The 21,046-nt window shown below is 41.1% G+C and overlaps 2 protein-coding genes and 2 pseudogenes across 2 annotated transcripts; 2 read left to right on the top strand and 2 right to left on the bottom strand.

Annotated features, from left to right (window-relative positions):
- Positions 1–17: 17 nt before the first annotated feature.
- Positions 18–3,229, top strand: LOC121908299 (annotated as a pseudogene).
- On the bottom strand, positions 2,570–9,940 carry dhx30 (DEAH (Asp-Glu-Ala-His) box helicase 30). Its single transcript, XM_042429630.1, has 19 exons — positions 9,738–9,940; positions 9,428–9,564; positions 9,210–9,320; positions 8,917–9,126; positions 8,667–8,816; positions 8,428–8,580; positions 7,341–7,811; positions 6,668–7,051; positions 6,476–6,554; positions 6,252–6,356; positions 5,983–6,158; positions 5,681–5,887; positions 5,503–5,584; positions 5,200–5,393; positions 4,926–5,085; positions 4,654–4,811; positions 4,372–4,472; positions 4,145–4,284; positions 2,570–3,560 (listed from the first exon to the last, which is right to left on the bottom strand). Exons 1-19 carry the CDS (start codon positions 9,907–9,909, stop codon positions 3,301–3,303), a joined length of 3,450 nt encoding a protein of 1,149 aa, XP_042285564.1. The 5' UTR covers positions 9,910–9,940; the 3' UTR covers positions 2,570–3,300.
- Positions 9,941–10,631: 691 nt separating this feature from the next.
- Positions 10,632–13,558, top strand: LOC121908298 (annotated as a pseudogene).
- On the bottom strand, positions 12,500–21,024 carry wrnip1 (WRN helicase interacting protein 1). Its single transcript, XM_042429638.1, has 7 exons — positions 20,248–21,024; positions 18,261–18,455; positions 17,216–17,454; positions 15,103–15,320; positions 13,525–13,680; positions 13,327–13,406; positions 12,500–13,199 (listed from the first exon to the last, which is right to left on the bottom strand). The coding sequence occupies exons 1-7, from the start codon at positions 20,869–20,871 to the stop codon at positions 12,918–12,920; spliced, it is 1,794 nt and encodes a 597-aa protein (XP_042285572.1). The 5' UTR covers positions 20,872–21,024; the 3' UTR covers positions 12,500–12,917.
- Between the last annotated feature and the right edge of the window lie 22 nt (positions 21,025–21,046).

Here is a 21,046-nt window from a genome sequence, read left to right as displayed (position 1 = left end):
GAGGAGGAATTACAGAGATGTCTATCCTGCAGGAGATCAGTCCAGATGTGAAGAACATGAAACAGCTGGAGTTGGCAGTCCTGATGAGACAAGCAAACTAGATCAAGGGAGAGCTCAGACAGGTAATAGGCTGATATAATTCTGCTAAATTAATATTAGAGTCAGTTTTCCAGCTTTTGTGTGATATTTGGAACCTCTGCTTTGAATTCACCTGTCCACAGGGGTTGAGAAAGTCATATAAAGATGTGATAGATGTGTCTTGGGGTGACCTGCACAGGGCAGGTGTGAATCCTCTGTCTTTTGTCAGACAGGTAATCTGTGACCTTCAAAGACAATATACTGCAAAGGAAAGATCGTGTATTTTCTTTTGACCACATATCTTAATCTTAATCTCCTCTCTGTCTACATAACTGGCAGGTTCTTGCAGCATGTTTTTACCCTCAGTTTATGACCAGCAACAAACTGCCAGTGGATGTCAGACAGAGGGCTCAGAAGCTGTTTGGGGTATGTGCTGGAGGGAGTGTAGGTAAGGGCTGTGTGTGGTGTCTCAATATAAAAAATTAAAAAAAAAAAAAAAGAAAAAAAGAGCCAGTTCACCCAAGTAACAAAAACACATTTTCTGACTTACCTTTAATGGTGTTCAGATGTTTTGATTTCATTGGCCCAAGTTTTGAGATATATGAGATCTATTGCTCTAAGACTTCTGCCGCCACCCCAAAACAATGTTTGTTTCAGGTGCTCATGGGATAAAAAAAATAACACTTATAACAACCAACAAGAACTTCTCAGAAACAATGTCAGGTCCTCTGGATAATCCACAAATCTCACTTCATATTAGAACTTCTTTCTACACAAAAATAGCCCCAAAAAATCTGTTGACAACTGTGCTCCTTTGGATTATCCAGAGTAACTGGGACACTGTTTCTGGAAAGAGAGGTTGCTGTAGACTTTTTTATTATAAATTTCCAGTGTTTTGAACCATCAGAAATGAAATTCCATTCACATACACAGTAAAAGGGACAAATGAAAGCAGAACTGTATGAATCTGCATGACTACCTAGGAGTACATAAGTGATCTTTTTTTTTTCTTACTAGAACATTCTCAAGGTCTTGGTGAACAGTGAGGGTTCACCCAGAACCGGAGTGTTAACTCCAGTGCCATGCCACTGTGCTACAACTTTGTCCATAATGAGGCAGGGAGCAGTTATCGTTCCTCACTACCTCAACGAGGACTGGGAGCTGCAGATAGACGAACTACATTGAGCGCTGGGTACTGCAAAGGGAGTCTGTAATCCTGTTGCTTTGTATGTCATCAACTCAGGAAACGCCATGGGTAGTAAAAGTAAAAGTTAAGTATTTTCTTGTTTTAAAACATCTGCATGTTGTGGTTATTTTCATGCTATGTGGTTTATAGGTCATGTTCAGAGCAGAAAATTGATGCAAGAGGTGATCCAGTTTGCTTCAGAGAAGAAACTCTTCTGGCTAATGAGGTGAATGTTCTTTAAAGTGTTATCTATACAAGAAATTCACCAGAGAAATTCATGAACATTAAAAGATGTGTAAATCAACACACAGATTTTTTTGTTCCCTTCCACATGTCTATCAGGACTGTGTTTATGGGGCGAAGAGTGTGTTTGTCTCTTACAAGAGGGTCCTGGCTGAAATGGGGCCTCCTCTTTTGGATACACTGGAGCTGACATCCTTTCACTCAGCATCCAAAGGTTTCATGGGAGAGTAAGTTTTCACTGCTAGAGTGCCTCGACTGCTTTGTCTGTGCTAGCTCATCCTTACAAAAGTGTCATAAGGTCTGAAAATGCAACAAAGAAAAATCAAAACAGACTTGAGATTGAAAGTTTATTCTTGACCTTGAAAACAGTAGAAAACAGCAAAAAAAAAAAAAAAGGTCAAAACAATGTCGACAAGAAGTTCTTAAAGTGCTCTGAAAAATGGAAATTTAAGCATCTACTATTCCAATATACAACTGGGCCAACGTCATCTGCTGAAGAAGATTGTGTGATACACTTGAAAGCTCCAGAACAACTCATTGGGCTTTGTGGTGACCTTCTTGTGTCAATGTTAAGGTTGTTTGTATTTGTCTTTCCCCGCAGTGGTGGATATGTGGAGTTGGTAAATCTGGACTCAGATGTTCTGAAATATGTCAACAATCTGTTCTGGACAGACACTTGTTCACCCGTGACTGGTCAGATCACCTTGGATCTGATGAACCCTCCGCAACTAGGAGATCCCTCATACCCACTATATAATGAGGTGACATACAATTCAAATCAGTCATAATATTTTGTTTCACTTTTACTACTGAAGTGAGGTAAAGCCATGGTCACAATACTATCTCACAGAATCAAATATACACTAAGCCAGAACAACAAATCATTAAAAAACAATCTATATCTGGTGTATCATGTGTGTCATAAAATATTACATACCTTGTTATGTTGCTGCTTATTTTTAGGAGGTAGGAATGCAACCTGATACATTCTACTGTATGAGAATGCTGGAGTGTTAGTCAGTCCTGGTTATGACAATGGACAAAAGGAGGGCACCCACCACATCAGGTATAATGTCTGTATTTAATGAGCATGTTCTCTAATTTATAAATCATGCTATGGTGAGGATAAGTGGTCAAATACATGGTTGCATACTTCAAAAAGACATTAAATATAACAGCACACCTCTGCTCTTTAATGCTTCTTTCTTTCTACAGGTTTTGCACTATGACCGCTGTGGACACCATAGAGGAATTACTGAGACACTTGTCTAGCTTTCACAGTTTATGAAGGATTTTTCTTAAACAGAGCAATTGGAAAAACAATTTTCGTCTGCAAATCCTGTCCAACACTATGTGTTAATTCAGTGCAGACAATAAAATAAAATTATCTTCTGTATATGAATATTTATTATAATAAACATTTGACATTTACTGCATGTAGTGCGTTTAAATGACCTTTGGCCAGTCACCTTCTTTATACTCGTTAGAGTAAAATTCAAACTTCTGCTTTTCAGAAAGCAAATAATCATAAATTATAAGCCACAGTCTATAATCCAAACAAATGGATTTCCTCTCACCGCAGAGTCCATTACTGACCTCAAAAATAACAGGAGGCAATAGTCCAGTTTGGATTTCTGCTTTTCAAGAGTCCTGATTAGTTCAGCGCATTAAGTACTGACAGAGGTACACAACATATCTTAAAAAAACAAACAAAAAAACATTCAAATGATACCATCATCTTCTTTGGGTCCTGTGTACCAGCCAGCAGATTCAACATAGATGTGATGTCGCCATCAGTCCACTTCACTGTCACTGTTGTGATTCTGAGCACAAGGGTTTGAGTCTGTATTATTGAGCAGTTCTACAAGTACGGAGAGGAGCTTGCCATCTTGAGACGAGTTGGTGATTGCGTTGTCGGGATTGTTGAGGTTGCGGTACATCATGGTCTGAATGGAAGTGCGTATCTCCCACAGCAGCTCCCAGGTTTCAACTGACATCTCACAGCGCATCAGAGAGCGTCCAGGAAATGATACTTCCACTTTGTCTCCATTCACTGGGATAGAAGAGAAAGGAGTGAGTTATTTATGAAGGACTTAAGTCTGGAAATACAGTTGTAAGAGGGTGATTTTATTCGTAGCTGCTTGGAAGGAGCATAACTATAATATTTTAAATAAGATATATTTTATTGTCCCATTAAGGAACTTTTTCTTGGGCTCGGCATCGGTGCATCAAAGCATTTATCTCTAGACACATTTAGATAATGTAGTCATTGGTTTGTCCTAAATGTTTTTATTTAAATGCACGGTCCTGATAGTACTTCAAATATGTGCCATTTAGTTGTACAGCCCTGTGACTCCTTGTTGAATAAACAACCAAGCCCATTGGAAAACTGTATATCAGATTAAAAAGGGGGATTTCATTTGTATTTGCCAGAGCCAGAAAAATGGCAAGAGTCAGAATATTCTTTTGATGGATGTGAAAAACTGCTCCAAAAACTGCAACTTGTGTGTCAAGAAAAATGAAAATGAATAAGTGTAACAAAATTCAGTCTGATTATTAGGCTAAGGGCTGGGTGCACAATTACCGACACCAATCGGTTATTTGGCTCTTCCTCGACAAGAGCAGTAAATGTCGTACCTGTTTCTGTGATGTCACAGTCTGTGAGCAGCAGCAGGGCGAGTGGATGGACTGCAGAGGAGTCTCTGATGAAAACACTCCCGTTTGACTTAACAGCGCTGAAGAAGGTCAACCAGCGACTAGGGAGCTCTTCCTTTCCTCTACAGCACAAAAGGAAGAAGTTAAGTTTACATACACACTGTGTAAGTCAGCACCTGATGTAGTTTCACTTTGGAGCATGCTCAGACCTGTTAACTGAGGAGCGGTGAAGCAGGACTGGTCCACTGAGTGTCCGGAAAGACAGACTCTTGGGACGAAAGCGCCCTTTGAGCACAACACCTTTTTTCACCTGAAAGAAAGTTTTTCCATCCATGTTAGAGTGGAATGTATTCTCACCATTCATAGAGAGAACAATACAGACAAAGATAAACTAGTGCAGATTTCACAAATCTGGCTTCAACCTTTAATGAAGCACTGCAGGAAGTAGACTGCTCAAAGCAGTATCATTATTCTGAGATGTTGCCATGTACCTGGATGAGGTTGGGAAAGAGTCCAGCCAGCAGCAAAGCTTTAAGCAGTTCATCCTGGTTGCTGTGCTCGTTGTAGAGAGAAGTGTGACGCTGGCACTCGTTGGCACGGGAAACCAGCTCGGCTTCATGCAGGTTCTCGCTGAACTGAGAGATGAGACCTGCAGTATTGATGACGGAACAAGAGAAAGAAATCATTTTGTGAAGCAAGATAACAAGTAAAAGGTTAGAAGATGTGCTTTTAAACTAAACGAGCGTATGTGCTTTAAACGGACCATTGACAAATCGAAGGCTGTTCCTGGACAGAGTGTATTTGTCCAGATATTCGTCTCTGTCCTCTCTGTCCCCCTCTTGCTGAACTCGCCTCCAGCCCAATACAGCTCTACTGAACACCAAATAGTCACTGTAGCTGGAGCCGCTCAGACTCTCTTTAGCCTGAAATGAACAGAACACAGATGATTGAACAACAATTAGTGTATTATATTTGAGAAGTAACATAATTTTAAAAACTACATGGATCGGTTAAAGGTGGGTGGAAAAACATCTCACCTTGTTGACTAGTGCTCTGTTCTGCAGGCTGTTGTAGAAGGGGTCTCTGGTGAGACAGGCAGCTACAGACAGCATGGGCAGAATACATCTGAACATGGCACTCAAGACCAACACTTTGCCCAGCCGAGGGTCACATGACATGCAGGCGACGCGCTCGCCTAGAGGCGTCAGGGCTTCTGTCTTGTCCAGAACACCTGCCAAAAGTAAAAATTGACAACATTAATGTTAATTTAATCCTACATAGAAATAGATGAACATGTAAAGTTAGACACAGATGATGTCTAAAACACCACAATCACTCACCGATATCTTGTAGATTTCGGACAGCATCTCTCACAGCTTCTAACTCTGGACTGTCCAACACTTGGGATAAGAAGTCTACAGCCTCCAAAGACACAAAAAAATGACAAAGGTTATTACTCGGTATGGCGGACAGATTTAAAAAAATAAATAAACAGAAGCCATTGTTCTCTTTCAGTACCTTGCAGTTAGGACTGTGGATTTTGGCCTGAACTACTAAACTCTCCAGGGGGGTGCGCAGGATCTCAGGAATGGGGAAGGGACTCATGGATTCCAGTTGTTTCCGTGGGAACAGGTGGTAGGACTGTCCTGGTTGACACCGCCCTGCTCTCCCTTTTCTTTGAGTGACGTTGGATCGAGATATCCAAACTGTGTCCAGACAGGAGACCTGAAAAAACCCAATGAAACAAGCTGGATCATTACAAGTTTGTTGTCATTTTACACGATTTAGCGCTTGACGATCTGAAATACTTCGACACAAACCTTAGTTCGTGGGTCGTAATTCTGCTCTTTGTGAGTTCCTGCATCCACCACATGTACAATGTCGTCTATGGTGATGGAGGTCTCAGCAATGTTGGTCGTGAGGACAATTTTCCTCTGGCCCGCTTGGGGGCGCTGGAATACCACCTGCTGATCTGCCACTGATAAACTAGAGTGCACTAAAAGAAAAAAAGAAATATGAATGAATTCTATCTGTGGGGAGAAATACTCCTTGTTTAGAAAAGACAAAAGGTCTTCGTCTGTGCTCTTACGTGGCAGGATCATCTGCGAGCCTGAGGAAAAGTGGCGCCTCCCCTCAAGTTTCTCTTGAACTGCCTTGATGTCCTGCCATCCAGGGAGGAAACACAACACTGCACCTGAAGTATGTGAAGGGAAAGACGTTGGACAGATATGATTATGGCTATGATCTTAAATAATGCTATAAAGGCATCATTCAAATAGCAAAAGGCAAGTGAGGAGGTAGTGTATTTGTTACCTGGCTCTCCATGTTTGTCAATGTGCTGGATTACATCAGCTACTAAATCTACATCTGGTGTAATCTCATCTCTTCCCTCCTTAAACAAGATAAGATATGAACTCATGAGACACAGGACTTAAGTTGTTAAAACACAAAACAAAAAGACATGCACAGAATATATGAATGCAATAAATTAAAACTGAGTCTCACCTGCCCGTTTGACTTCCCCCCGTCATGGACCGTCAGTGAGCGTCCCATCTCCCTCAGCACATCCTCCAGGTATCTGTCTCGTACCGGGTGCATGAATCCAGGCACCTTCACGATTGGGCAGCCTCCAAAGTATTGAGCCAGCCGTTGGTTGTCTCCTGTAGCGCTCATAAGCACCACTCGTAGCTCAGGATTCTCTTTTAAGCTGGAGCGCAGCAGAGCCAGCAGCAGGTCTGTGTTTATATCTCTCTCGTGGACCTCATCCACCACCACGTGGCTGATCCCCTTCAGGAGGGGGTTTGACTGCAGCTTCCTCAGCAAGACGCCCACTGTGAGGAAGAGCATGGCTCCTCCGCTCTGCTCTGGTGGTCGGCTCTCGAGTCTGACCTACATACAGAGAAGGATTGGACAAACAGTTTAACAGATTTTTCTGCAAATGTGAACAACTATAATCCACTAGCATAACAAGAAGGAATGAGCACTACGTCTCTCTTGCCAGGAGCAAAAGTCCACTGAATTCACATTAAAATCAACTGATCTGATAAATAAAAACGACATGCAAGAAGAAAATTACTGAGTGCTTGCCCTATCATCGCATTACCAATCAGTATGTGTTAGTGCAATAACAACTGTCATGATATAATATTACCCATTAAAATAATAAACCTGTATCTACCTGATATCCAACAGAGTGTTTCAGAGCTGGTCCCATCTCATGAGCAACACGATGAGCCACTGACACGGCGCTGATCCGACGAGGCTGGGTCACCAGGATGTTGCACTCTGCTCCCTTGCCACCTCTCACACATTCTTCCAGCAGGAAACGTGGAATCCGTGTGGTTTTGCCGCATCCCGTTTCACCTGCGATCACAACCACCCTGGAGGACTGGACTGCAGAGACCACGCGCTGGCGGTGGGCATCGACTGGGAGCTCCACACTCAGCCCCAGGTTTGCATTGTGCCATTCTTCCTGTAGGTGGGTGTTGAGCTGCTGGGCCTGCTGTTTAGACAAAGGCCTGTACGGCCTGCCTGTGATGGCGTCTGTCACCAAATCCTCCTCTTCCTCCTCATCCTCCTGGTTTACTGCCTGCTGTCCTCTCTCCTCTTCTTCCTCCCATATTTTCTGCACTTCTGTTGCTACTGGGTACTGTTAAAGATAATACATTGGTTTTAACATTAATAAATCATTACTTGTCTAAAACTATGTGGACACCTGAGCATCACACTCTTTTGTGATTGCTGAAACTCTCATTACAAAATCAAGGGCATTAATATGCTGCTATAAACAGCCTGCAATGTTCTGGGAAGTTCTTCCACAAGATTTTGGAAACTGGCTGCAGGGATTTGCTCCCATTCAGCCACAAGAGCATTCGAGAGGTCGGACGTCGATGACGAACGATAAGGTCTGGCTCACTGTTGGTGTTCCAATTCATCCCAAAGATGTTAGAAGGGGTTGGAAAGCTCAAGTTCTTCCACATCAATCTCTGAAAACCATTTCTTTATGGGTCTGACTTGGTGCATGGGGGCATTGTCATGTTGAAACAAAAAGAAAGTCTTTCCACAAACTATTGCCACAAAGTTAGAAGCACACCATTGTCTAAAATATCATTGTATGATGTAGCATTAAGATTTTCCTTAACTGGAACTAAGGATCCCAGCCCAAATCATGAAAAACAGTCCTAGACCAAAAGTATTATGGCTATATAGTGTGCACACATACAAACATAGCAAAAAAGCTCTAAATATTATATGTTAGAACTGACCTGTGCCAAGTATTCTTTCATATGTTCCTGCAGGTATTCTGGGATTTCCAGCGGAAGGGGGCGTCTCTCCCGCTCTCCTGCCTCCTTCACCAACTCACGGTGGTACTTAGCATGAGTCAGCGGGTTGTTGTCCTTATCCAGCAGCTCCAGCTCCTGAGCCAGGTGACATGATATTCATTTTAACACAGCTACAACAATAACTATTTAAGATCATAGTAGGTCTCCAAAGTTGTCCTCACTTTCAGTTTCATGCAGGCAAGAGCTGCAGCTCTCTTCTCCGCTGTCACTCGGTTGCTTGCTGTAGCCGTGAATGTCATCTCCTCTGGCCAGTGCAGGGTCAGCCTGCTCCTCTTTACCTTCCCTCCTGTTGTTCTGAACTGCATTAGTTCCTGTAATGAAAGATTATGGCGGCACACAAAGTGACAAGTTTAAAATACATGATGAGCAGTGAGTGCTTAGCTTTCATGGTGCAAAAAAAGTAATACATACCCTGATTCTGTTGGATGATGTGGCCACCTGGATGACCCTGGTCAGGAGAGATTTAGGATGAGGAAACAGAGAAAGAGCTTCAGAGATGTTTGAGGTGTCTTCTACGGGAGGGAGCCAGGAATCCTCCTCGATATCAATAAGTGCTGAATGTCTCCCCCGGCCAGTCCCCCTTCTGGGGAGCTTATTGTCTGGACCAATCACACCCATTTCCTATGCACAAAGACAGAGCAAATTATAACAGAGGAGTAGGACAAAATGGAAATGTGCCCCCCCCCCCTTTTATTTAAACTTACTTTCAGCTTTTGACAAGCAGCAGCTGCAGCAAATCGTTCTGCATCACTCTTCCTGGAGGCATAACCTTCCTCCTCTATCTTGTAGGGCCTGAGCACAGTGACAGTGGCTTTCTGCAGAAACACAAGTCACACAACTTACAGCAGCTATGAAAGACAGTAGCTCTAGATGACATGACATGTCACAAAACACCGTTTCAGTAGTGACGTTTTGTTCTGACCTTGATGCCTGCATGCTCCGTACAGCTGTACTGGATGAGCTGGGACACATCGCCGACTCCCAGTGAGCGGGAGATGGTGCTATTCAAGAGGTTTTTGGGATCTGGAAACTCCTTCAGGAGGCCTGGGCTAACGTTATCTATTCAGTAAAAAAAGACACAGCAAGGTTAACAGTAGTTTAATGCCACCATTGATCCTCATGTAAATGGGGAAACAGGTCGAAATACAAACATGAGTGACATGTTTTCACACGGTGACGTCCTTGAGGGGTTTACCGCTGCTGCTCGTTAGCTAACTGCCGTTTTCACTCACCTCGTTTCGCCTGGAAATACGACGTGTCGTGTTCTTGAAAGCTCTTGCGATTTGTCCGATACCACCGCATTTCTCTGCCCAAGTTGGACGGTGTTTTGCCTCCTGCGTGAACACATTTGGCGACATTGCACAGGGCTCTCAGCCGCATGAGTAAAATACCGGGTAGCGCCATCTTTAAAACTACATTTTCTTCTTCTTCTGCGGAAGTAGAAGAAAATTAGACAACAGTATTTACAGCGACCCCCGTGGCAGGAAGTTCACATTACAAGTATACAAAGGATAAGAGATTAAGTTGTTCCTCCTTCATTAGTCCTCAATTTACCACTGAAAACATACCAAACGCCAAAATGTAAATTATGGTGTTTAGTATAGATCCAGAGATCCTATAAATAGTTGCCTAATAATTGCCTCATTTACTAAGTCCTTAATCAACAAATTGACTTCCCTCTCAAATTGCACATTGACTTGAAATATCCTCTTTAGATTATTAATATAAAGTGCTATTATACACAGTTCCTCCTGCCAAGCTTGTCTCAAAGTGTTGAAGCTCATAACAATACATTTTGTGCCCTGTGTAAGAACTGCAACCCCTGTTTAACTAAAATAATCTCAAATTTTGGTAGGGCCTTAAGAAGCTGAGTTGGGTCCCTTGGATTGTCACCACCTTTCACCCCATAATTAAGAAAAGGAAGACCTGATGTGCGGATGAAATTGATGAAATGATGTCTCATATCTGCACAGATTTACAGATGTTATCTCCCTCCTTTGTTGGTACAAAGTGGTCTCACCACCTTGAGTACGGAGGGAAAACTCCCAGGCTATGTCTCATGTTGTTTGGATTTGTGCCCTTAAATAGCTCTGCATGATAAGCCAGCTCCTTAAGACAAATAAAAGATGGAACTGGCACTCATCTGTCTCCTGCTTGTCACAACTGGTGAGTTTACCTTAAACACATTATACTCTGTGGTTACCACTTGAAATATGAAACAATCTCACATTTGACTGGTATCTTGATTCTGTTCCTTATAATGTTTTAGTGTCTGGGTGCGGTGTACCGAGCTACCAGCCTGACACCAGCCGTGTGGTGAACGGGAAAGACGCCCGTCCATACAGCTGGCCATGGCAGGTTTCTCTGGAGTCTGTCTTCCCCACTTGTGGATGAACACTTATTGCTTCAAATTGGATCTTGACTGCTGCACACTGCAACACGTGAGGAAAAGTGTATTTGTGACATAGTTTCTCTTTAATAAACAAAAAAGCTTGAAATAAGATGATATGGGGTTCCTGATATTTTTAAAACAAATTTTTGTTTTTCTATCCAGATTCCACACATACAGGGTGGTTCTTGCTGAGCATGACATGAGCAAGGAAGAGGGTCCTGAACAGTCTATTATGGTGGAAAAAATGTTCCTCCATCCCAAGTGGAATAACAACTGTGTGTCATGTGGGTAGGTTGTCATCCTCATCCTGTCTCAACATAACCCCCCAAAATGCTCTAGACCTGGGGTGGATTATTAAGAAAATATGTCCTCTGAAAATGCAGCTGTGATAGAACAGCAGCTGAAATTAATACATTTTAAGTTAATCTACAGTTAAATGCTCAGAGTAATTTAAAAAATGTAATTATTGAAATGTTTATTTTTTTGTGTTTTATAATGCAGTCTGTAGGAATGACATTGCCCTGCTGAAGCTGGAGAAGAGTGCTGTTATCAGTGAAAAGGTTCAGCTGGCTTGCCTGCCACAGCACGGTGACACTCTGGCCACAACCAGCCCTGCTATGTGACAGGCTGGGTTCGTCTCTACTGTAAGACCTGCTGCCAAGAACCCAGCTCACATGGGGTGTAGTGCACCCTTGTATAAATCATAACCTTTAAAGATACGTCAAATATTATACAAATTTCCAGCTGTACTTACTAATAATCAGGTGGACAGTAACTAAGTACATTTACTCAAGTACTGTACTTAAGTACAATTTTGAAGTACTTGTACTTTACTTATGTATTTCCATTTTCTGCAACTTTATACTTCTAGTCCACTACATTTTAGAGGGTAATATTGTACTTTTTACTGCACTGCATTTATTTGACAGCTTTAGTTACTAGGATCTGAATACCTCTTTATTACTGCTATTAATATATGTCATGTCTTTAGCTGGTGGGCCCAAGGCAGCTACAGTACAGCAGGCTCTACTTCCAGTGGTGGATCACAGTATCTGTAGTCAAAGTGACTGGTGGGGCAGTTCAGCAAAGACAACCATGATCTGTGCAGGAGGAGAGAGCAAGTCAGCATGCCATGTGAGAAACAACCACCTAACTTTATATTATATTTGTGAGGGAAAGAGATAATGTAATCCAACGCCTTAATATCTGCTGTAATCTTCCAGGATGACCCTGGAAGTCCTCTGAACTGTAAGGGCAGAGACTGCAGATGGTATGTCCAGGGAGTGACCAGTTTTGTGGATGGACGTGGGTGTAATACCCCTCGGAAACCCACAGTCTTTACCCGTGTGGCCTCTTTCATCCCCTGGATTAGTGAGGTGAGGCCAGTGAGCAAGCAGCACTTAAAATATATCACTTTATATAAAGCCAACATGTTCTTTTTTAATTAAATTTAAAATTAATAAATTAAATGTTGTTTTATTTCTTTGCAGACAATGGCCCAAAACTGAAGATGTTTCCAGTTTGATGTAACTATTCAATAAAATGACAACATTACTGTTTGTCTTGTATATTTAATCAAAATATTATAAAACATAATCAGTATTCATAACAAAGAAACAAACATTTTAATCAGTTTAAACTCAGCTTGAAACTTTTTTTTACAAAGACAAGACAAAGATGAACCAACATGCATGTTGCATTTAAATATCTAGTATGCAAGTGCAATGGAAGAGGTGACATTGCATATTTATTTGAATGGATTAAAGACTTATCCTTAGACTGATAACCTTTATAACATAATCAAAAGCAATGGACTAAACTGAAATAGTTGATTAATTTGAACATAACCTGGAGGTTCTGTGACGGACTGAATGTAAATGGATGTGATGTTAGTTCTTTTACTTTTGAAAATGAACGATGAATGAAAACACGTCAAAAGTGTAAAATTAGTTTGAATTTGGATCAGCAGCTTTGGTTTTACTCTATTACATCATGTTGTGTAAGTCATTACAACAGACCCTCATGGGTCTGAGGGCGTCCAGGTGAAGAAGTTGATTCCCTGCAGCTCCTCGGGTAAGTAATCCTGCTCTACAGGGCCACTGAAGGCTGGATTGTATTTATAGCCTTTAGAGTAGCCCAGTTGCTTCATCAGCTTGGTGGGAGCGTTGCGAAGGTGAAGAGGGACAGGAGGCAGGGGCCCTTTGTGGTTCCTCAAACAGGCCTTTACATTATTGTAGGCCTTGTAAATATCCACAGACTTGGGTGCTCGTGCCAGATACACCACACACTGAGCCAGGATCACCTGTTGAACAGGGGATGAACGGCAGAAGAATAACAAAAACAAGACAGCAAGATAAGATGACTGTATGACTGACTGACAATTAGATATGATATGTATTGATCAAGACTGATTGCTAAGGTGAGCCTACCTCACATTCTGGCATCCCAATGAAGTGACAGGCCTGGAAGGCAGACACAGCCTGAGGAAGAGCAGAGGGATCTGCCATACCTGAGAGGGACAAGAGACACAAGGCATCCTGTCAGACTGGAAAAAAAGAAACACATTTATTTGTGCTCAAAATCTTCTCTCTCTCTCATTTCTCTGTAGGCATTTGCATCTCACATACCCACATCCTCGCTGGCAAAGCGGACCAGTCTGCGAGCCACATAGAGGGGGTCCTCACCGCCCTCCAGCATGCGGCCCAGCCAGTACAGAGAGGCATTCTCATGGGAGCCTCTCATAGACTTATGCAACGCTGAGATAGAGTTGTAATGCTCTTCACCTTTAAGTAACACACACACACACACACACACACACACAAGTATACTGTTCAATATATTGAGCATTTTATAGTATACAGTATATATAGTATTTCCATACTTCTGATCCTTCGCTATGATCTTGAGAACATTACATACAAATTATTATTATGTTGTCAAAACACAAAAGGAACAAAACATACATTAATACTGATTATATAAAGCCATAATGAATGGAAGAATACCGTCTCCATCAAGTACATTAGTCAAGCTGAGGGTAAGTTTCATCAGCATGTGAAGCAGGGAACAGTAAATCTCAATCTTTTGGGACAGCTGAATGTTATGTAACAGGACAGTGTGGAGGACTGTCCAAGTCTTACATAGGATGAACGAGTGAGTGGGAGTTATCCATGGATGGTCAGGGGAGAGGGGCAGGGAAGGGAGGTGTTGTTGTAACGTTATAGTATAACAAGTTACAGTACTTCCTTATTTGTCAATGTACAGCACACCAATCTTGAGCAGGATCAAGTTTTTGTTTTATGAAGGGCTCTGGGGCTTTCTTTTAAACACACCTCTAAAACATGTGTAGCGTAATTTCCCCACACACTGCAAAAAATGTAATACACAAAAAAACACAAATGCGTGACACTCTTAAGCACATGTAAGCTCACATATGAACATCTCTATATGCATTGTTTAGTGTTTTCATATATTATGTAATTCATTTCATTCGAAAGCCACTTGAAAGGATAGCGATCACTCTTACTGTACTTCCTGGGGAGTAATATGATAAAGCTGTTACGCCACGTTATTTAGAAGTTATTTCAAGTGAAGATTTTGATGGCAGGTGTTATGTTGAAGCTGTTGAGAGGATTTCTAAACATGTGTAGTTGTGAAATAAGTCCCAATGTGTAAATGTTGGTGTACTGCCTGACGCACCCACACACACCCCACAAATAATCCTTAAACAAGCCTCTTGATTCTGTTGAAACCACCTTTGGCTCAGGCCCACTATTACATGGATCCCTTTTAAACAGGCTGTGTCAGTTTTCCAAAATGAGACAGATGTCTGTTAATCTGATGTAAGATCCTTTATTGACTGAAAGGCAGTCTTAGTTGATGGCAAGAGCAGAAGGCCAAGACTATTAAAAAACATATCACGTATTTTTAGCTGGAATTTTTATGTGTGTTTGCTGGTACACAATGAGGTAGTCGCTGAATTTTCCAGGAGGTAACTTCTATAGAGCTTTGATAGTTAAAAGAAATAAATAAGAGCAAGCTAATAAGAACCCAAATTTTGATGAAAGAACATTTAAACTTTTTCTCCTCCTCTCACGTTTTTAGTCATCATCAGCAGCAATTTAATAGCAATAGTATACATTCACATCGGGATTCACGTAGCTTACTTTGGTAAATAACTACGGTAACATCGACAAAGGGCTTACCAGCTCTATCATAGAGGATATGGGACCTCTGAAGACCCTCCTTAATGTGCTCCTCCTTCACCAGTATTTCCTGAGAAGAACCATCTTGTCCTAATGGGCGGGCAAAGCTCACCTGAGCCTGAACAGCCAGCTGCAGACCATTGAGTCCTGCTCTTGCATCACCGTCACAAAGGTGTGCTATAGTGTCCAGAGCTTTTTGTTCAATGTAAATCTTTGGCCTGGGAAAAGAACAAAATATATCGTTTGTCAATACTTTTTATTTAAGTGCTTTTTACATAAGGAATAAAAATAATTATGACATTTATTTCATTATAAATGTGAAAGCTATGTTTTTTCATTTGATACATCTGCAGCATTACCATACCACACCTGAGAAAGAATGCAAAGGATGCCAACTCAAATGACCGCTCATTACAAAAATAAACCGAGGAAATCAGACATCAGATGTTCTTTCCAAAGACTTCTCATCATTCTAATCTCAAACTGTCCTTACTGACAACCCCCCTTATGAGTGCTGTTTATAGCCTCTCAAAAGTCCAAGCACCTCAGATGGTGACCTAAATTTGACCCATGGAAGATTTTCTACAAGTGTTAACAGGAATCATCATCTGTGCCCATGCTGCCTGCTTTAATGCTTAATGTCAACACTTCTTCCATCTGCTCTAATAAATGCCCAGCAATCATTTTTTTAAGTAAAGAAACAAGACTAAGAGTCTACAGGCATAATGGCATCTCTGTGAGTCTAAATACTAACCCCCGCAGCATTCTAACATGATGATGTTTAATAAGTACAAAGTTTACTATTTTCACTATCTTTGTTTAGAGTCAGTGTTATCATGCTAATATTTGCTAAAATTTACATTAAATGCAAAGTGCAGTTGATGGGACTGTCATTAGTTTTGCAGGTATTTGGTCATAAACCCAAATGTTGGACAAATAAGATTTTGACCTGATGACTTGATGACCTGGGGTTACCAAAGTGTCAACAGTTCATCCTGTGGGGAACATGGATGTCCGTACCAAATTTAATTCTAATCCATCAAATAGTAGTAGAGACATTTCACGCAAAACCACAAATGTCAATCTCAAGAATGGCTGTAAAGGAAAAGTCAAGGGATCACTGAAGTAATAAGGATATAATGAATGTTTGCACAAAATTTCATGGCAATCCATCAAATACTTCAGATATTTCAGTCTGGACTAAAGTCGTGGACCAACCGAGCAACTGACATGGCCCATGGCCAGCCCAAGAACCTCAGTACTAGCATGGCTGAAAAGTAAAGATCACTATCAGTGTAGAAAAGGTACATTAGACCTGAGACAAATCAGGCGTCTCATCAGAACTCCAGGGAATAATGATCAATTTCAGAAATATAGCATATTGTTATTATTAATATGATAACATATTGTTATTGTACTCTACAACTAAATGTGTATTTGAACTTTAGCATTTGCACTTAACATTTATTGCATTTATTTAGGAAATGGAATGATAATGCACCAGTGGGCCATAATGATGCAGCAACATTGTTCCATACTTCTGTGATCTAGAACATATTTCCTCTCTATAAATATATATTTCTACACAAGTTTCTTACGTCACTAATAATGACGGAAAGCAAAGGGATTCTACTCTATTACTCATAACTTTATTGTTCGAGTCTGGTTTTGATCCGATCCCCTGAACTGAACCTGCTCTGGAGCAGGTTGGCTACGCACTGTAGGTTACCATGGTGATTTTTTTGGATAAAAGTGAGCCATCTTCACTGTGGTTTTAAGCTCCAACCCTTTAATCTCACTGTGTGTTACAGTCCGTAGATTTCAGATCATCCAAAACACTACACTTAACACAAATATCATAATATCTCCCCGAAGCTCATCATCACATTCCATTACATGCAAATTCTTTTCTGTCAACATGTCAGACCCGACCAGAGCTGAGGGGGATTGCTGTGGCTCCAACTACTAGTACACTCCTCCCATATATTATCTAACTAAACCCACTAAGCCAGGAACAGAAGAAGAGAGCAGGCCTTCTACTCAGCCAAAGGATTTTGATTTATAGGGTGACACCCAGTCAAGAGCAGAGCAGGGTCCCTGGACGAGCACTTACTGGTGTCCATCTGTTTGGTCTTGATGTTTGGGATTTGCTTGATCTTGTTCCAGTACTCTGATCCCCAGCGCAGCCACGGCCCTGTCCAGGATCGAGCCCATTGCCTCCACGGACAGCTTCTCCAGAACCAGCACCCTGCACCTGCTCAGCAGTGCGGCGTTCACCTGGAACGAAGGATTCTCTGTGGTCGCCCCAATCAGAGTAACTGTCCCGCACTCCACGTGTGGAAGGAAAGTGTCCTACAGAAACACACACATTGAGAGAGAGAGAGAAAAGGAGAGAGATGTGAAATCAATGACCATCTCTGAGGTGACAAGATATCAAGGGTAAGTATTTGTTTGACTGTTAGTGTACAACTTGATCTGCTTGTGGATTTGCTAAATTTGCTTGTATTACGTTGCCGTGTCCTTTCATGCTTATCAGCTCGTTAAACAGGGATCCTGAGTGAACCTCCTTGCTAGATGATGTAGGGATATGCTGTCACATAGCAAATGACTACACAAAGTACTGATACATTATATTGTTTAGCAGAACTATTCAAACACATCAAAGATCAGTTTAAAGGTTTGTGAATCGCAATGTTACAAAAGAGAGACAGTTAGAGTTGCTGATGATTTAAGAGCTAAAATTTAAAGCAATTAATTACCTGTACACACATTGTTTTTACAGGCGAAATATTTCTTCTTTTACTGACTCACATAATATAGGTCTTATAAGACACGTTGTAGACAGGTTAGGTTGTAAGATATTATTCATAATTGTACATTTATTCCTGCAGAAAATATTTGAACTTTTAACTGTGGTTTGGCAAACAAATGGACACCCTAAAACATGATCAGAGTAAATGGAAGTTGTGTAATCTTCAGTGGTTTTACTGAACCTATTTGATACAGAAATTGAAGATAAATACAATCATTAGCTTTACAAACTGTATTATTAAACACTAATTTTGTCATTAAGCCCAAACAGGTATTTTAAACATTGTCTAAACTGCTGCGGCTCACATTACAAACTCTGATTAGATCTTTCTGGTTCAATGCTCCACCTGTTGGGATTTGTTGAAGCGGTGAATTTCATCAATGAACAGGATGGTCTTCCTCTTGCACAGCCGGAGCTCATTCTGTGCCTGCTTGATCACCTCTCGGACTTCATTGGTAGATGTGCTGGTGGCAGACAGGGTCACAAAACGAGCCGTGCCCTTCTTTTTACTGGTACTAGCGATTATGTGAGCGAGAGTGGTCTGAAAGACAGCAAAACACAACGTAAAACACATGATTAAAACAAATACATCATTCATAAATTGCAGTTCTTACTGGAATCTAAATGGGCCTAGAAAAAAAAAACTAATTTATCCCACTCATGTAAGATACACCTACGAAAATAATTGTGATAACACCTTCTACTTAATGCGAGGTGTTCAGGTTCCAGGTCTTACAATGCACCTTACACTTTAGATGAGAACGCCCCATAAACCATGTCTTCACTGTAAATCCTTATAACCAGCTCCAAAAATAACCACTCAATTGTGAAACCTGAAGACAGAGGGAGTTAAAGAGGTGAAGTGTTAGCAAAGCATGTTGACAAAGTCTAAGTATGATGAGCTGCTGAACAACCATCCAGGCTAGTAGCTTGGCATACCTAAGAAGTCATTAACATGGAGCATTAAGGTCTGACAAACAGAGCAGCTGCAGACACTGGGCAGCTATTTGATTAATAACTCATTCTTTCAACATGCTGTCTAAGTTTCACCTTTCTCATCTCTCTCTGTCAAGTTCAACTGATTGACTGATTATGGAAAAGTAGTTTTTTTGGCACTTTGAGCAACACAAGTACAAATCTATTCACCTCCATTGTATTGGGAATATAGTAAAAATCTCACAGGAAACATCCCAAAACACTGACATATAAAAACAAAATAATCTGTGTGGTCAGAAACCACTAGGGCAGGTGGGTGTTTTCTTTGTAATGGGTGAATTAACCCTTTAACAAAGCTGAACAAAGTTGTGCTATCAACCAGTCAATTAATTAACATTATATTCATCAACAAACCAATCCTCCTGTCTACATGACATTAGTCACTGCTTCTACTGGCACAAACTGTAGACTGTGTACTGCTTATGACAATAGCAGTACACAGTCTTCAGTTAGAGCTGAAATTATTAGTTTATTGGTTGAATGAAAGAAAATGGATCAACAATATATCTTTAATTAATTGTTAATTAAAAAGTTTTTCATCAAGCAATTAATGCCAATCATGCACTACTTAAAGCTTCTCAAATCTAAGTTGCCTCTGTTTTGGTGTTGATGTCACCTTGGCTGTGGTAAATTGTGATGGCTGACGGTAGCCCGAATTCATATATTCAAGCTTCAGTAATGGCTACTTTGGATAAGAATAATATCAGTGATGTGCTACCAGGAGGTCATTTGCTAAAGAAAAGAAAAGCATTAGAGTTGAATTATTAGCTTTGATTCAGAAAACTAATGAGTAATTTGTCTAGCTGGTTCTGACTTTTCAAATATGAGGACAGTAAATTGAATATTTTGGGGGTTTTGACTGTTGGTAGGACCAAATAAACCATCTGAAGATGTCCCCTTGGGCTCTGAGAAATAGTGTTGAGCATTGTTCATTATTATAGGGCTTTGCTGTTTTATTGCTAGTTTTTCTTTGTTTTTTTCTTCTGTTCGTTTGTATGTTTATCTTGAAATTTGTATGTAACCTACCATGTATAATTGTGCACCTGCGATTCTTGCAATGCTAAATGTGTATATTTCTACAACTGTTGTGTTCCTATGTTGCAATTAAAAAAGGACATTTTTCATTATTTTAATAGACCAAACAAGTCGTAATCGACCAAAAATAACAATAAAGAAGCATGAAAGCAATAATATCTTCAAGCTCAGTGATAATAATATCAGTGTATGTTACCTAAAGCAATGTGCTATTGCTGAATGCATGCATTAGATAATGAAAGGATAATGTAGGAAAATGAATTATGAATGGTAGGGGGATGGTGATGACGTCACTACAACACCTTTCCGCATCCCGGTGGTCCCCAGAGGATGAGGGAGGGTATTTCCTGGGAGTCCAGAAGTGACCGCAGGAGTGTTTGCTGGCCTACAACTTTGCTTTGACCAAAGTATTCTTCCAGTGTGTTTGGTCTCAGCATCTCTGCAAGAGGCTTGTCTATGGACAGCAGCGTCCGGGGGGATAAACCATGTGTTGCTTTTACAGTCGGCTGGTTCTTCACAGGCTCTGTGACTGCTGCTTCCGTCTCGTTCAGCAAACTGCGTTTAATCCCCTTGTTGACAGCAGTTTGTTTACCGGAAAATAAGACATTTCGTTCACTCTGAAGTGACACTTTACTCTTGTTGGCCTGAAACATGGAGAATATCGCAGTTGACGGCGGACTTCCCGTAGAAGAGGAGCTGGCTGCGGGTTTGTTGACACCGGGGCTGCGCGGTTCAGCTTCCGCACAGATGCGGGATTTCTTCACGGGAGGTCCGCTCTCCTCCGTTGCTGTAGACGAGCAACTGTCCGTAGCGCTGTTCAGCAGACATACGTCGAGGTGTCCGTTAATTGTGGAAGACGTAAAGTCTTTAAAACAAACTGGGCATTGCACCGAGTCCGGTGGTGTAGCTGTCATCTCGTTCGCCATGTTGCTTCCCGCGAAACATTTGACCTTTAATCACATGACCAAACACATGTGAGGTTTTGGGGTTAACCGTTGGTAAATTGTTTTTACTTAAACTTTATGCTCAGTTTTTACTAGTTTAATATAACGTTTATACGAGGATTATATTAGGTTTTAGAGTTAGTGAAGTTACTTTGAT

The sequence above is a fragment of the Thunnus maccoyii genome, chromosome 12, assembly GCF_910596095.1.
Source record: "Thunnus maccoyii chromosome 12, fThuMac1.1, whole genome shotgun sequence".
Lineage (NCBI taxonomy): Eukaryota > Metazoa > Chordata > Actinopteri > Scombriformes > Scombridae > Thunnus > Thunnus maccoyii.
The sequence above is the reverse complement of the archived record's forward strand: the minus strand, read 5'-3'. Positions and strand labels throughout refer to the sequence as shown.

What these genes read in the sequence shown, in the direction of transcription:
- dhx30 (XM_042429630.1), bottom strand. Translation starts at nt 9,909, where the DNA reads ATGGCGCTACCCGGTATTTTACTCATGCGGCTGAGAGCCCTGTGCAAT. An exon ending in AACACTCTGTTGGATATCAG is followed by an intron (nt 7,052 to 7,340) that starts GTAGATACAGGT and finishes CTCTGTATGTAG; the next exon opens with GTCAGACTCGAGAGCCGACC. An exon ending in CACCGCTCCTCAGTTAACAG is followed by an intron (nt 4,285 to 4,371) that starts GTCTGAGCATGC and finishes TTTGTGCTGTAG; the next exon opens with AGGAAAGGAAGAGCTCCCTA.
- wrnip1 (XM_042429638.1), bottom strand. Translation starts at nt 20,871, where the DNA reads ATGGCGAACGAGATGACAGCTACACCACCGGACTCGGTGCAATGCCCA. An exon ending in GACCACCGGGATGCGGAAAG is followed by an intron (nt 18,456 to 20,247) that starts GTGTTGTAGTGA and finishes GCTGTCTTTCAG; the next exon opens with ACCACTCTCGCTCACATAAT. An exon ending in TTGGGATGCCAGAATGTGAG is followed by an intron (nt 13,200 to 13,326) that starts GTAGGCTCACCT and finishes CCTGTTCAACAG; the next exon opens with GTGATCCTGGCTCAGTGTGT.